This window comes from Chaetura pelagica, unplaced genomic scaffold (genome assembly GCF_000747805.2).
Source record: "Chaetura pelagica isolate M959 unplaced genomic scaffold, ChaPel_1.0 scaffold64, whole genome shotgun sequence".
NCBI classification, from domain to species: Eukaryota; Metazoa; Chordata; class Aves; order Apodiformes; family Apodidae; genus Chaetura; species Chaetura pelagica.
Window position 1 is genome coordinate 176,167 of NW_009952885.1, and position 13,659 is coordinate 189,825.

Consider the following 13,659-nt stretch of genomic DNA (forward strand, 5'->3'; position numbering starts at 1 on the left):
ACAGTGTTGAATCTGTAAGAGCTGATAAATTCAGAACACCAAACATCTGCCAAATCTGTCCAAAGCCACTGGTGTACAGTAGCATCAACAGGCTGTGTAACTTGGACGATATCCAAGAGTGTGGTGGCTACTAGATGCAGGTATGGACTACAGGAATATATATATACACACACCTGGTGGAACAAAAGACCCCTTGTAGGACTTCCTGAACACCTACCTGTGAGCTGTTGTCATGTCACTGTGCTGCTCTGCCTCCAAGTAAACAGCTGGGGCTGGCCTCCCAACTAACTAGGTAACTGAGTATGTGTGAATGAACTGTGTGAATGGTTACCTGGTAATCATAGAATCTTAGGGGCTGGAAGGGACCTCGAGAGATCATCACAGATTAACTACTAAAACTTGCTTTGCTGAGTATTGCTTCTGATCCATGTCTCTCCTGATTCAACTTCCTGTCAGATAAACAGGGCTTGACAATGAGCAGACACAGAACAAAGGGGGCAGGGATGAATTCCCAGGTTATGCTTTGAAATGTAGGTCATGGAGCTTTTCAGGTCTGCAGTGATCTGTCCAGCAGAAAGGTGTGGACTTCTATGAGGAGATACCTCAGCTATTGGGTATCCAGCTGAAAACGAGCCCTAGGTGAGGGTAAGGCAGTGAGACTTTATCCTTGTGTGATCTGCAAGGATCTTTGTTTCAGGTGGAAGAAGCACGTTCTGAACCTCTGTTCTGTTCTACGGGTTGTTTTTTCTCCCTCCTAGTCAGAGACTGGGGAATGGAAGCTGGAGAAAGGCAGAAGTGACAACACATGAGAAAATGTGAAACCACTGCCTTTTTAGGTGCTTGGAGCTGTGTGAGTGTGTGCACCCCTGTGCTTGCTGGCAGCTGCTGTGCTGAGATGCAGGGCAGAGCTGATGGCTGAGTGTGCCAACTGGGAGTTGCTTTGCACCCTTTGCGTAGCCTTTGTGAGCTCCATTACTTAGTCCTGAACAAGCAGGAAGGATGGTGCTTCATCATATATCCCCTTCTTACTCACTTGTTTTCTTCTCTTGATTGCCTGCTAGAATAATAGAAAATCAGGAACTTGTCCCACATGACTTGAGTTTTCCCTGGAGAGGCTGTTACCTTGCTGTGACAATCTGTTATTTTCATTCAGAGCAGGGATGCCCTTATTCCTCTGTCAAAAAATATTTGTAGATCTCCTGTTTCTTGGAAACTGTCCCTTCTTATTTTTGTCCTCTTCATCCTATTTCACTATCCATTCCCTCTTCCTTCCAAACCAAACATTATTCTTTCTAATCAGATTTATCATTGCTTTAAAAAAACTTCAGATGCTGTTAAAATGGCAGATACTTAAAGCTTGTAATCAATGGCTTTGCAACCTGTAGTGTAGTTTCACTAATAAATAGGCTGAAATTTAGGCTACTTTTTTTTTGCATGTGGTAGTTACTGCTTTGGTTGGACAAATATAATGAAGAGACTTATTCCAGCCTGAGTGGAGTAAGTCCCCTCAGAGCTCCCCACCAGAACAGAAGCACTGAACTTGCCTTTTGCCTGTAGCTGCACAGTAGAGGTTTAAAACATGAAGAGCAGCAAAACCTTCTATCAGCCACCCCCTCTCCTGCAATTTACAGGAGATCTAGGGGCTGTTGTAGATGTTTGTGTTTTCTGCTGTCCTGTGAACAGCAGCTTTCTCTGAGCAGCAGAAATGCAGATGTAAATCATCTGATGAAAATTCTGCTGTCTTTAATCTTGCTGTGATACATAAAACGTTGGTGGCATCCTTCAAAATATACCTGAGATCCTATTTGGGGAGGCTGCTTCTCCTTGCTCTGACATACAGGATCTGCAGTGTCTTAGAATATGCTGAACAGCCTCCTGGATCTCCCATCTTCTCAGGTGCTTCTAGGCAGCCTGAACTCTTTCTTTTTGTGAAATCAATCCTTAATACCTGCTGCAGCTTCAAACCAGCTTTTGAAACAGAGGTTGCTCCCAGCCTGACACTGCTGGCAGCTTTGCTTTCCTCCCTGCTTTCTCTTTTCATGAGCATGTCAGTGAACAAACAAAAGAGCTTTGACTCCTGAGCATGTGCTTTCTTTTGTCTGGCAGGGCTCAGGTTGCTGGCAGTGTGCTGAGCACAGTACAGATGCTCTGGGGGAGACTATCCCAGCTCAACAGAACTTGAATTTTTAATGGCAATTTGATGTAGTGAAGGAGGTGGAACACTTCTGGGGGAGCTGGGGTGAAAGGGCTAGAAATCAGCAGCATGTGTAGCTGTAATCCAGTTGTTTTAGCAGCTGACAGACTGTTAGTCGAATTTGGCACCTCTGTGGAGTCTGTCAGGGTTATTATTGACTCCTGCTGTCTAGCATTACTGGCAAATTTTCTTTGATTTTTTCAGCTAAAGGGAACACAGGAGATTTGGAAGGAGGTTGGAATAAGCCATTCTACAGGCTTGGTTTGGGGAAGTTTTGTGTCTATGGTGCTAGAATTGCTGGTAGACAGGGTTGGATTGAGTGACAGAGAGAGGATGTATTATAGTTTTGGTTGATGTTTGTTTTGGCAAGAGCTGGTATGATGTGATGGGACAGGGAAGCCTGTGGAAGAACAGGAAGCTTTCCTGTTGAAACAGTCCCAGGGAAGCCCAGTCAGCAGCAGAGCAGAAGAAAAGGTCTGCACAAGAGCTGGGATGGGGACCAGTGGTTGATGGCTCAAAGACTTCACAGTCCTGATCTCCCTCCAAACAGCAGGTGCTTGACTTGGTTCAGGTCCTGGGCCTTGGGCTAATTTGCCCTGGGAGGGGGGTAAGCTTGCAGCTCTGTGGCTTTCATTCTGGATTTTGTCTGTTCTTGTGGATAATTATCTGAGACAAACCTTCACCAGCCTGGAGTGTGCTGGGACTTCTGGCAATTGGATCAGTGAAAGGCTTCTCCTGGGCTTTGCCTGTGCAATGCTCAGATAAATATCAAGTCCATATCTCTGAAAGGGACACGAATTGGTGACTTCTTGCTTTCTCCTAACACCATTTGCTGCCCTCAGCTGGATTAGTTGAGGAGGGAAGGAGAAGGAATGTAGGTTTAAACTTTATCTTAGTTTTATTTTAAAAACTGGTCCATGCTCTGCAAGCATCTTCGCAGGCTTTATGGAATGGTGGGAAGGGTAACATAGCAGTCTTGATCTTTTCTCTCCTCTCAGATCCCCAAGGATGAACATATCCTTCGATTTCTGCGGGCTCGTGACTTCAACATTGACAAAGCTCGAGAAATGCTCTGCCAGTCCCTGTCCTGGAGGAAGCAGTACCAGGTGGATTGCATCCTGCAGTCGTGGAGGCCCCCTGCCCTCCTGGATGAGTACTACACGGGAGGATGGCATTATCAAGACAAAGGTTAGAAGCTGCCCCTTAAATTGACACTGCAGCACAGTTGGCATTGAAGGACCTCACAAGGAACCTGGGATTTTTGAAGAAAGCTGTATTGACACTTCAAAAATCAACATGTAAATAACCACTCTGGGTGGCTGTAGTTTTATTTTCTCTGCACCAATTAGGCAGGCTCGAGTTAGTACAAAGCAGCATCTCTTTGAATAAGGTGGCCTTTGGATTTTCCTTTGATGCTTTTCAAATACTCAATGTGGCTTATATAAAAGGTGCTAGAGTGGCAGCCTGGGAGGCTGGAGTGCTTCCCTCCTCAGAGCCTGGTGCTTGTTTTGCAGATGGACGCCCACTCTACATCCTTCGTCTTGGCCAGATGGACACAAAAGGTTTGGTGAAAGCCCTGGGAGAGGAATCACTGCTGAGACATGTAAGTTGTACTTCATTCCTCACCTGAGGAACTCCATTTCCCTGGGGGTGTTTAGAAGCCGTGGTTAGTGCAGCTGGGATTTCCCTGCCTGTCACAGTTCCTGTGTTTTGTGGCTCAAAGTTGGCTTAGTGACCTTGGTACAGCAAAGCTTCTCTGTCTTACTGCAGAGACAGAAGTGAAACTTTGTGATGGTATAAATGGGCCAGAAGAGTGTTTTCTGATCATTTATATTTAGCTGTGAGCTTTCCCTGGCAGCTCCACTAATAACATTTGATCTTGGGACTCATCTATTGTACTCTTACTCTGATTTGTACACTTCAGTTTCTCAAGCTCATAATTCTGAGTTTTGTGTTTTTTGAAATGAGATCCCTGGGCTGTCTTGGTTTCTCTGTCATGCTCGGGCTAATCCTGGTCTGTATTCTTTGATTTCAGGTTTTGTCAATTAATGAGGAAGGACAAAAGAGGTGTGAGGAAAATACCAACGTCTTTGGCCGCCCCATCACGTTAGTATAGTTAGTTTGCTTGTGTCCTTGTAGAGTTGTAGCTGACATGGTGACAAGAACACTTCTGTGCAGACTTTAGGTGATGTGCTTGGTGTTGAACTGCAAATAGCAGTGTCTGTTGTGGGCAGTTCCAGGACTTGGGGTGTCCATGGGTAGTGGATTTGAATTTGGATAAATTCTACAGCTTCAACGAATCATTAAATGGTTTGGAAGGGACCTTAAAGATCATCCAGTCCCACACCCCTGCCATGGGCAGGGACACCTCCCACCAGCCCAGGTTGCTCCAAGCCCCATCCAACCTGCCCTTCAACACTGCCAGGGATGGGGCAGCCACAGCTTCCCTGGGCAACCTAGGCCAGGCTCTCACCACCCTCACACCAAAGAATTTCCTCCTCATGTCCAACCTCAATCTCCCCTCTGCCAGTTTTCATCCATCCCCCTCGTCCTGTCACTCCCTGCCCTCGTCCCAAGTTCTGCCCAGCTTTCCTGGAGCCCCTTCAGGCACTGGAAGCTGCTCTAAGGTCTCCTTGGAGCCTTCTTCTCTCCAGGCTGAACACCCCAGCTCTCCCAGCCTGTCTCTACAGCAGAGCTGCTCCAGCTTCTGATCATCTTCAAGAGCAAGTATTGGTCCTTCTTACATCTTTTTTCTGTCTCCTTTAGAGAAATATATCTTGCTCTCTTGGTGATTTTAATCCAGATCCATGAAATGATTTTATTTTTTTTTACAGAAAACTGTCTGCCAGATTCCACTCTCATTTAAAATGCTTTTTTGAATTCTGTGTGACAGCAGCCCTGCACACCTTTTCCCTCTTCCACACTGACAGCACGTGCTCTTGCCTTTGAGGTGGGGTATCTGGTTTACCTTAAGCTCCCTGGGGTCAGGCCCTCTGAGTGGAGATCAGCTCTTCATGGGAACTGCTGCTCTCCCTCGTTGCCTTCCCTAGATCCTGCACAGCCTCTGGTGTTGCTGAAATGTTTTGTGGATCGTAATCTGAGTGGCCGCTGTGCAGGGAAGTTCTGACAGGTCTTTTTCTGCATGTTTATTTTAGATCCTGGACGTGTCTGGTGGACTTGGAAGGGCTGAACATGCGGCATCTCTGGCGGCCTGGAGTCAAGGCCCTGCTGCGGATCATTGAGGTTGTGGAGGACAACTACCCTGAAACTCTGGGGAGGCTGTTGATAGTGCGAGCACCCAGGGTGTTCCCTGTGCTCTGGACTCTGGTGAGTGGAGTCTGGACTGCAGGATCAGAAGCACTTGTGCATCTACAAACAGCTACATCATCCAGTCAGGGAGAGTTCTGCTTGTTTCATAGAATCGTGGAATGGGTTGGGTTGGAAGGGACTTTAAAGATCATCTAGATCCAACCCCCCTGCATGGGCAGGGACACCTCCCACCAGCCCAGGCTGCTCCAAGCCCCATCCAACCTGCCCTTGCTTTCCTGGGCAACCTGGGCCAGGCTCTCACCACCCTCACAGCAAAGAATTTCCTCCTCATGTCCAACCTCAATCTCCTCTGTTCCAGTTTTAATCCATTCCCCCTTGTCATTTCACTCCCTGCCCTTGTCAAAAGTCCCTCCCCAGCTTTCCTGTAGGCACCACTGGGGAGGGATTTTTGAAGAACTAGAGAGGGAAAATCTTTCAGGTGTCTTGTGTGCTGAGGAGGCTGCAGCATTGGCACAGAGCAAGCCATAGGATGTCTGTAGTTCCTTTGATTCTGCTGGTTGTCCAGCAGGGCAGAACAGGGTGTCAGACCCGCACTGCGGATCCATGTGCAGCAGTGGTAGCCCAAATTTGGTGGGGTTTTGTGTTGATGGCAAAAGACAAATATTGTTTAATCTCATGCCGAGGACATAGAAGAGTACTGAGCGTGGTTCTGCCTGCTGACTGCTCTGGCAATGTAAGAACATGCCTGTTAAATTTCTTGTGAGGCTTCTGTGTGGTGCAGTGACTGAAAACTTCTTTTACATGAAGTAGAAAATGTTATGAGATGCTATAATACAGATTCAATTTATTGTCCCTTTCTCTGGGTGCTTCAGAGTTGGGAAGCTCTGCCTTCCTACTGGAGACCTTCTAGCCCAGAGCCTGAAGAGTCCATGTAAGATGGTGTAAACATTGTTTCTGATGTCACTCAGTGACAGTGATGGCTTCTGTCCACTTCTTATTTCAGGTCAGTCCCTTTATCAATGAGAACACAAGGCAGAAATTCCTCATTTACAGTGGGAATAACTACCAGGGTGCAGGAGGGTTGGTAGACTACGTGGACAAAGACGTGATCCCAGACTTCCTGGGAGGAGACTGCATGGTGAGTTTTCCTTCCTGTTGTGAGGTGGAACCTGCAACGTGCAAGCTTCTTGATTCCCTCTTCCTCAACACCCTGGCCTTCTGTTCTGGTTGGGGTACCACTGTTCTGTGCACAGGAGGCCTCACCTGGGGGTGGTGGTGGTGCCCTGGAGAAGGGAATGAGGGGTCAGCTCTTTAAATGGAGCTTAGATACCAGGGGTGGTGGTGGTGGTGCCCTGGAGAAGGGAATTGAGGGGTCAGCTCTTTAAATGGAGCTTAGATAAACCACTAGAGCTCAAGTAAACTTAGTCCCACAGTGACATCTTTCGCCAGCTGAGGGTGTCTCACTCTGGCAGCTGGCAAGTGTTCCTGGTACAGATGGCTTGATATTTCACTGCTAGATGAGTGTGGATCCTCATATTGGTTTCTCTGACTCTTCCAGTGCACTGTCCCAGAAGGTGGACTCGTTCCCAAGTCCCTTTACCAAACAGAAGAAGAGACGGAGAACTCAGATCACATCCGGTTGTGGACAGAAACCATCTACCATTCTGCCAGTGTCCTCAAAGGAGCTCCACATGAGGTACAAAGCAGGTCTGCACAGGCTGAAGGAGGTGCTGAACTGGCATCACTGGTGTGTTCCCTTTAAGGCTCACTAGAACAAAGAAAGGCTCCCAAGCTGGGAGCACCAGGTGGGTCAGCAGCAGCCTCCCTTGGGAGGGCTTATGCCAACAGCTGGGAGTGTGGGAGTTCAGAGCAGCAGTTTGAGAAGCAGTGCCCTGATCTGCTGGAAGATACAGCCTCCTCCTCCTAGGGAAAATAAATCTGCCTCAGTTTCCCTTCTGATAGTGCAGCTTCCAATCTCAGGGGCATAGCTAGGACAGAAATGGTGGTGGTATAAGGTATGTACTGAGGACATCCTGGTGGGGGTCACCAGAAAACAGAATGGCCAGAAAAGGAGCATCTGAGTGTCAACACAATCCATTCAGTGATGGTGAGTAGCCCTGGTTTGACTTGCTTAGATTCCTTTAAAAGCAGCAGAGCCTCTTGGAGGTCACAGTCGCTTGGCAGGTGCTCTGAGTGCTTTGAGGTTTTCCTAGAACTAGTCAGTGATTTGCAAGTAACTGATACAGGGAAGAGATGAGCTTAAAGTGCCTGAGGCAGAAGAGTGGGAATGGGAGCCACTCTATATCCTCCTTGGGAATCAAGACCAATAGCTTAACTGAAGGAGTGGGGAGGAATATTGCCACCTGAAGGTCTGACTCTTTACAGTGTGCTTGTTCTGTTCCCTCCTTAGATAGTTGTGGAGATTCTGGAAGGGGAATCTGTCATCACCTGGGACTTTGACATCCTGAAGGGAGATGTGGTGTTCAGCCTCTTCCACTCCAAGCGAGCTCCTGAAACGAGTCACAAAGAAGCCCCATCACCAAGTCCCAGTGCTGCTGAGGACAACACACAGCTGATTGACAGGACCTGGGTCCTTGGGGTCGACTACAGCAGGGTGGAATCTCCGCTGGTTTGCCGGGAAGGAGAGAGCATCCAGGTCAGATGTGTTTGGCTCCTGGCATGGATCCAAGCAAACTCCCCAATGATCTGGTGGTGGAGAATGGAAGGAATTGATGGCACAGGAAATCATGTGTTGCTTAGAAGTAGTTGTGAGCAACATTTGCTGGTTTCCCTGTGAAAGTGGCTGTTACTGCAGCCCTAATTGAGGCTGGGCCATTGGAAAGAGATTCAAGAATCCATGATTAAAATATATAACCATTAAAATAACCGTTATTTTTCTTACTAGCATTGGAGGAGTGTGGCTCAGGCCCCTGGAATAACTGAACTGTGTGCTCCCCAAAGAAGTCAGCTCAGTAGTTACTTTTGGCTTTGCTAAATCATCCAGTTAGTTCCTGAGGCACCTGGTAGTGACTTGATGGCACTTCCCTTCCTCTCTCAGGGATCTCATGTGACTCGCTGGCCTGGCTTCTACGTTCTCCAGTGGAAAATGCACAGCCCTGTGCCTTCCTCTGGCACGAGCCTCCCTCGGGTGGATGATGTTCTTGCCTCTCTGCAAGTTTCCAGTCAGAAGTGCAAGCTTATTTACTACTATGAGGTGCTGGCCTCCAAGGACTTCAGGTAGGAGATTTCCTGGCGGGATTTAAAATATGACTTGAAATAGAGAAGCCAAGTAAGGACTGTGAGCAGGATAAACACCCAGATACCAATGACCTCTACAGAGGGTGATTTTAATTGATAATAACTAAGATGGATCTGAGGACTGGAGCAGCTCTGCTCAGAGACAGGCTGGGAGAGTTGGGGTGTTCAGCCTGGAGAAGAGAAGGCTCCAGGGAGACCTCAGAGCACCTTCCAGTGCCTGAAGGGGCTCCAGGAAAGCTGGGCAGAACTTGGGACAAGGGCAGGGAGTGACAGGATGAGGGAGAATGGATTAAAACTGGAAGAGGTTGAACATGAAGAGGAAATTCTTAAGTGTGAGGGTGGTGAGACACTGGCCCAAGTTGCCCAGGGCAGCTGTGGCTGCCCTATCCCTGGAGGTGTTGAAGGGCAGGTTAGATGGGGCTTTGTGCAGGCTGGTCTGGTTGGAGGTTTCCCTGTCCATGCAGGGGTTTGGGTCTAAATGATCTTTTAAGTTCCCTTTCAACCCAAAACAACCTGGAATTCAATTATATTGGTGGCATTAAGTGCAAAGAATCTCCCTTTAGTGCTGTGGATAGTAAGGGTCCCCCTTGGGTTGACATGTCCATGTCCACCAGTGGAATTTGTGCTTCAGTTCTTTCTTAGAGCTGCAGAGGGGAAGGCTTTTGACTGAGGAATTTTTTTACCTTAGTTGGGAATGTTTTGAAAAGTTACTTTTGGAGTAACTTGACAAACACCAGCTGAGCTATTCCATACCTCTGGCATTTGGCTCTTGAAGGATGTCAGTTGTGACTGGGAGTACTCTTGCTTGATATGTCAGGATTTGCCCAACCTCCTCTGATGCTCAAAGTACCTTTCAGACCACCCAGCAATTTCTCTACTTTGCAAGTGCTTGACCTTTCCCTGGGAGCTGCAGGAAGGCCTAGGTAGTCCAGACTTGCTGGTGGGCAGGTGGTAGCCTTGAGAGTGTGACCTGGCCAGGTTCTGTGGAGTCAGAGCAGCAGCAAATTCCTCCCTCCGGTCATTCAAACTGTTCCTGGTTGCTCTACCTGCACAAAATGTCAGGAGCAGCAGCCTGGCCCAGCCACTGCTGGGAACCCAGGCTGCTTTGGCAGAAGGAGCTGGAGACCATGGCTGGACATGCTGGAGCTCTTGGGTTAGCAGTGGAGCTGCACTCCCTGTGCTGCATGTGGAGTGCTCTGTGTTCTTCTCAGGGGCTGGGAGTGAGCCCACCAGGCTCCCACTGCATCCCCCTCCCAGAGTAACTGCAGGAGACAACATGTCACATTGTAGCTGGGAACGGAGCTGTGACAATTAAATGTCTCATCATGACACGCAGGTGCTTAGAGACAGAGTTGAAAAGGATGGGGAAAAAAATAAGACTCTTGCACATGTTATGTGTGTCAGGAGAACAGCTCGCACTCTGTGCAGAGCCAAGCAGCAAGAGCTGCCTTCCTAACAAACTCATCTTTTTTTTTATCTCACCCCAGGGGATCCATGTCAAGCCTGGAATCCTGCAACAGTGGCTTTTCCCAGCTGAGTGGGGCCACAACATCTTCCAGCCAGTCACAGAGCAGCTCCCATCTTTCTAGATAGCAGGGCCAAGGCTGTTCCAGCAAGGAAAGATCAGTCTGAGCTTCCTGGCTGCCCCAGAGCTGCTCTGTGCACCCAACCAAAGAGCCTGCAGGGGCTGAGCCTTGAGGCACAACGTGTGACCAGATGGACACAGAGAGGCTTCTGGGAGCTATTGAAATCATCCAGACTCAGAATTCCAAGGGCAAATTTAGACATTGGATATCAGATGCCTACTTCTCAGTGGTCTTTTTCACGAGTTGTGTGTTTTGGATGAATGTCAGTTTGCATGGATCACTCAACTTCAAAGGGCTCTTTCCAGTCATTCCTTTTCCTACGTGGGACAGAGGAGACTGATGTTGCCTTACCTGATGGATCTGCAGGACTGGATTCTTCATGTGTAGCAAAACCAGTCTGGTTTTCTAGGTGCCCAGGGTGCCAGTTTACACATCAGAAAGTGAAGTGGGCACTTCAGGTGCAGGGACTTGAAGCAAACTGTGTAAACACCTTAACACAGGTGGGATGTTTCAGAAAGCAGTTCCAGGTCAAACCCAAAAGCTCTTCTGATCCCAGGGGATGCTATTAGAAATGTCTTGGTTTGTTTTCTTTTTAACCTGCTGAGATAGAAGAATCCAAATGATTTACTGGAAAGTGGAAGCAGAGAACCTGCCTCCAGTGAGCAGCATCTTTCTCAAATATAAACCATGTTTCCTTTTTCCTCAGGTTTACAAGCAATAATGAGTAGATCTGACCCATCAAAGTGGATGGGAACTGAATCCAGTTCTAAAGGGCTAAGAAAAGCAATATTTTCTTTCCTAAAGGCACAACATTTTATGGCAGTATTACAGAACTTGCTGCTTTCAAACATGAGCTGACTGAAGAGAAAACTTAAAAAAAAAAAATAGCATGTATGTATTTAAGCATTTACTGAAATGTATTTATTCAAATACTAGCTTATTTAAAGTTAATTTTTAACTTATTTATAATTTCAGAAATGGACTATTTATTAAATCCAGTCACCTTTTTTAATGGGATGAACTTTGTTTTAGAAAGGAAAAACTGATTGTCTTCAACATCAAAAAATGTTTCTACTTGGGTTCTCATCTCTGATCACTGGGTCACTGCTGGTGTGAAGGGCTGTGTTGTGCAGAGCACTCGGGCTGTGCCCTCCTGCTAGGTGGGGTTAGGCCACTACTCTGGACTCCAAAATTTCTTAGGATTAAAACTGGCAGAGGGGAGATTTAGGTTGGACATAAGGAGAGAATTCTTCACTATGAGGGTGGTGAGACACTGGCCCAGGTTACTCAGGGAAGCTGTGGCTGCCCCATCCCTGGCAGTGTTGAAGGGCAGGTTGGATGGGGCTTGGAGCAACCTGGGCTGGTGGGAGGTGTCCCTGCCCATGCAGGGGGGTTGGGATTAGATGATCTTTAAGGTCCCTTCCAACCCAAATCATTCCATGATATGATTCTGTGAAGAAGCAAGGGCTGAGTTCAGGAGTTGTAAGAAGATGGTGCATCTTCATGACACACCAAAATGACATGTTTGTCTGGAATCTCCACTGATTATGGCAGAGAATTCATGAGCAGCAAAGGTGCCAGTGGTCCGTGGGTCAGGCTGGGTAGCAGAGCTCTGCATCAGCTTGTGATGGCAGCACAGTGAGAAGAGGTGTCCAAGACCTGCTGTTAAGCAGCATTTGCAGCTGGTTGATGTGCAGGGCTTGCTGTGCCAGGTGTCTGCTGGTGGATCCAGCTGTGTGAAGTCTCCCCACCAGCTGGAGGTTCCCCCTACAGGAGGACCTACAGGAGGACCTGAGGGCTCTGCCCCTGCTTCTTCAGCCAAGTGGCTTGTGCCCCATATGGCAAATGTGTCAAAAACTGGATGAGTTTCCAGTTCCTCAGCTGGGGAGCAGCACAAGACAGTTGGGCTTGGGCGAGAGGGGAAGCTCAGGTGGTGGTGGAGCTGTGGTTCCTCCCTCCAGCACAGCAATCGATGTCTCCATGGCCACATTTCTTAGTGAAGAGTCAGGATTTCTCCCCCCCCTTCACCAAGTTGTTATTAATGCTGATGGAGTCTGTGCAGCCAACAACAGACATGGGAAGTAGTTCCTTCTAACCCTGCTTTTTTAACTACTGCTTTTGAAGCACCAGGCATTGAAAAAGGAGAAAAGAGCCCAAGTACTTGAAATTATGATAAGTGAAGAACTTGAAGTGTTTATGGAAGTTGTTTGGTGTGTTTTTTAAAGGATTAGAGCCAAGGAAATTGCAATCAGAATCATACCAGAGGCCTGTGGAACTGTTGCCTGTTCTGCTCTTGCAGTGAGAGATGCACTGGAGAGCTCTGCTCTCCCACCTTGCTTCTGTGGACTTGGTCATTTCTCCCAGATTAATGAAACTTCTGCCTCTGGCATCTCAGCATAACTGGAGTCTGACAGAGAGGGAAAAGTCCTGCCTTTGCTCTGGAAAATCAAGAGCTCCAGCATTCTGGTGCCCTCAGCACTCAGATCTAGACCTGTTGGAGAGGGTCCAGAGAAGGGCCACCAAGATGATGAAGGGCCTGGAGCAGCTCTGCTCTGGAGCCAGGCTGAGAGAGTTGGGGTGTTCAGCCTGGAGAAGAGAAGGCTCCAGGGAGACCTTAGAGCACCTTCCAGTGACTGAAGGGGCTCCAGGAAAGCTGGGGAGGGGGTTTTCATCAGAGAAGACAGTGATAGGACAAAGGGTGATGGTTTTAAACTGAGAGAGGGGAGATTCAGGTTAGATATTAGGAAGAAACTCTCCACTACAAGGGTGGTGAGGAACTGGGATGGGTTGCCCAGGGGGGTTGTTGATGCCCCATCTCTGGAGGTTTTTAAGGCCAGGTTGGATGAGGTTTTGTGCAATCTGGTCTGGTGTTTCCCTGCTCATGGCAGAGGGGTTGGAACTGGATGATCTTTAAGGTCCTTTCCAACCTTAATGATTCTATGATTAAAAGTGCATCTGTGCACCCATCATGTCACGTCCTTTACCCATCATTAGTTCTAATGCTAAAAATAGTTTCAAAGTGACTCCCAAAGCACTGAGGCCAAACCCAGCCTCATCCTCCCTGTGCTCTTTCAGGATTTCAGCTTCTTGTGGCTTGATTCTTACAAAGTTGAACACATCCCATGGGGATAACATTCATTCCCTGCTCCTGATATTTCCTCTGGTTAAGAATGTCTTCCCTGCCACTGGATTGTGTTTTAAATTTGATTTTAAAATATGGGAGATGCTGTTCTCCTCCCATCAGCTGGAGTTGTGTGTGTTGAACCTCTGTCAGTGAGGGCCCTGGGAGCTGGCAGCCCTGCAGGACTTTGAAGGAGCCAGAAGGAGCTGCAGGGCTGGTCCTGCAGGGAC

General features: G+C 47.9%; 1 protein-coding gene across 1 annotated transcript in view; it reads left to right on the forward strand.

The window, feature by feature from the left end:
- SEC14L5 (SEC14-like 5 (S. cerevisiae)) overlaps positions 1-10,410 on the forward strand; it is a 32,494-nt gene extending 22,084 nt beyond the window's left edge. The window contains exons 7-15 of the mRNA XM_009995443.1: positions 3,193-3,382; positions 3,709-3,797; positions 4,230-4,300; positions 5,350-5,521; positions 6,468-6,602; positions 7,023-7,160; positions 7,875-8,120; positions 8,523-8,701; positions 10,210-10,410. Coding sequence (XP_009993745.1) covers positions 3,193-3,382; positions 3,709-3,797; positions 4,230-4,300; positions 5,350-5,521; positions 6,468-6,602; positions 7,023-7,160; positions 7,875-8,120; positions 8,523-8,701; positions 10,210-10,315 — 1,326 coding nt within the window. The 3' untranslated portion in view covers positions 10,316-10,410. The remainder of the gene's footprint in view (positions 1-3,192; positions 3,383-3,708; positions 3,798-4,229; positions 4,301-5,349; positions 5,522-6,467; positions 6,603-7,022; positions 7,161-7,874; positions 8,121-8,522; positions 8,702-10,209) is intronic.
- The last annotated feature ends 3,249 nt before the right edge of the window (positions 10,411-13,659 follow it).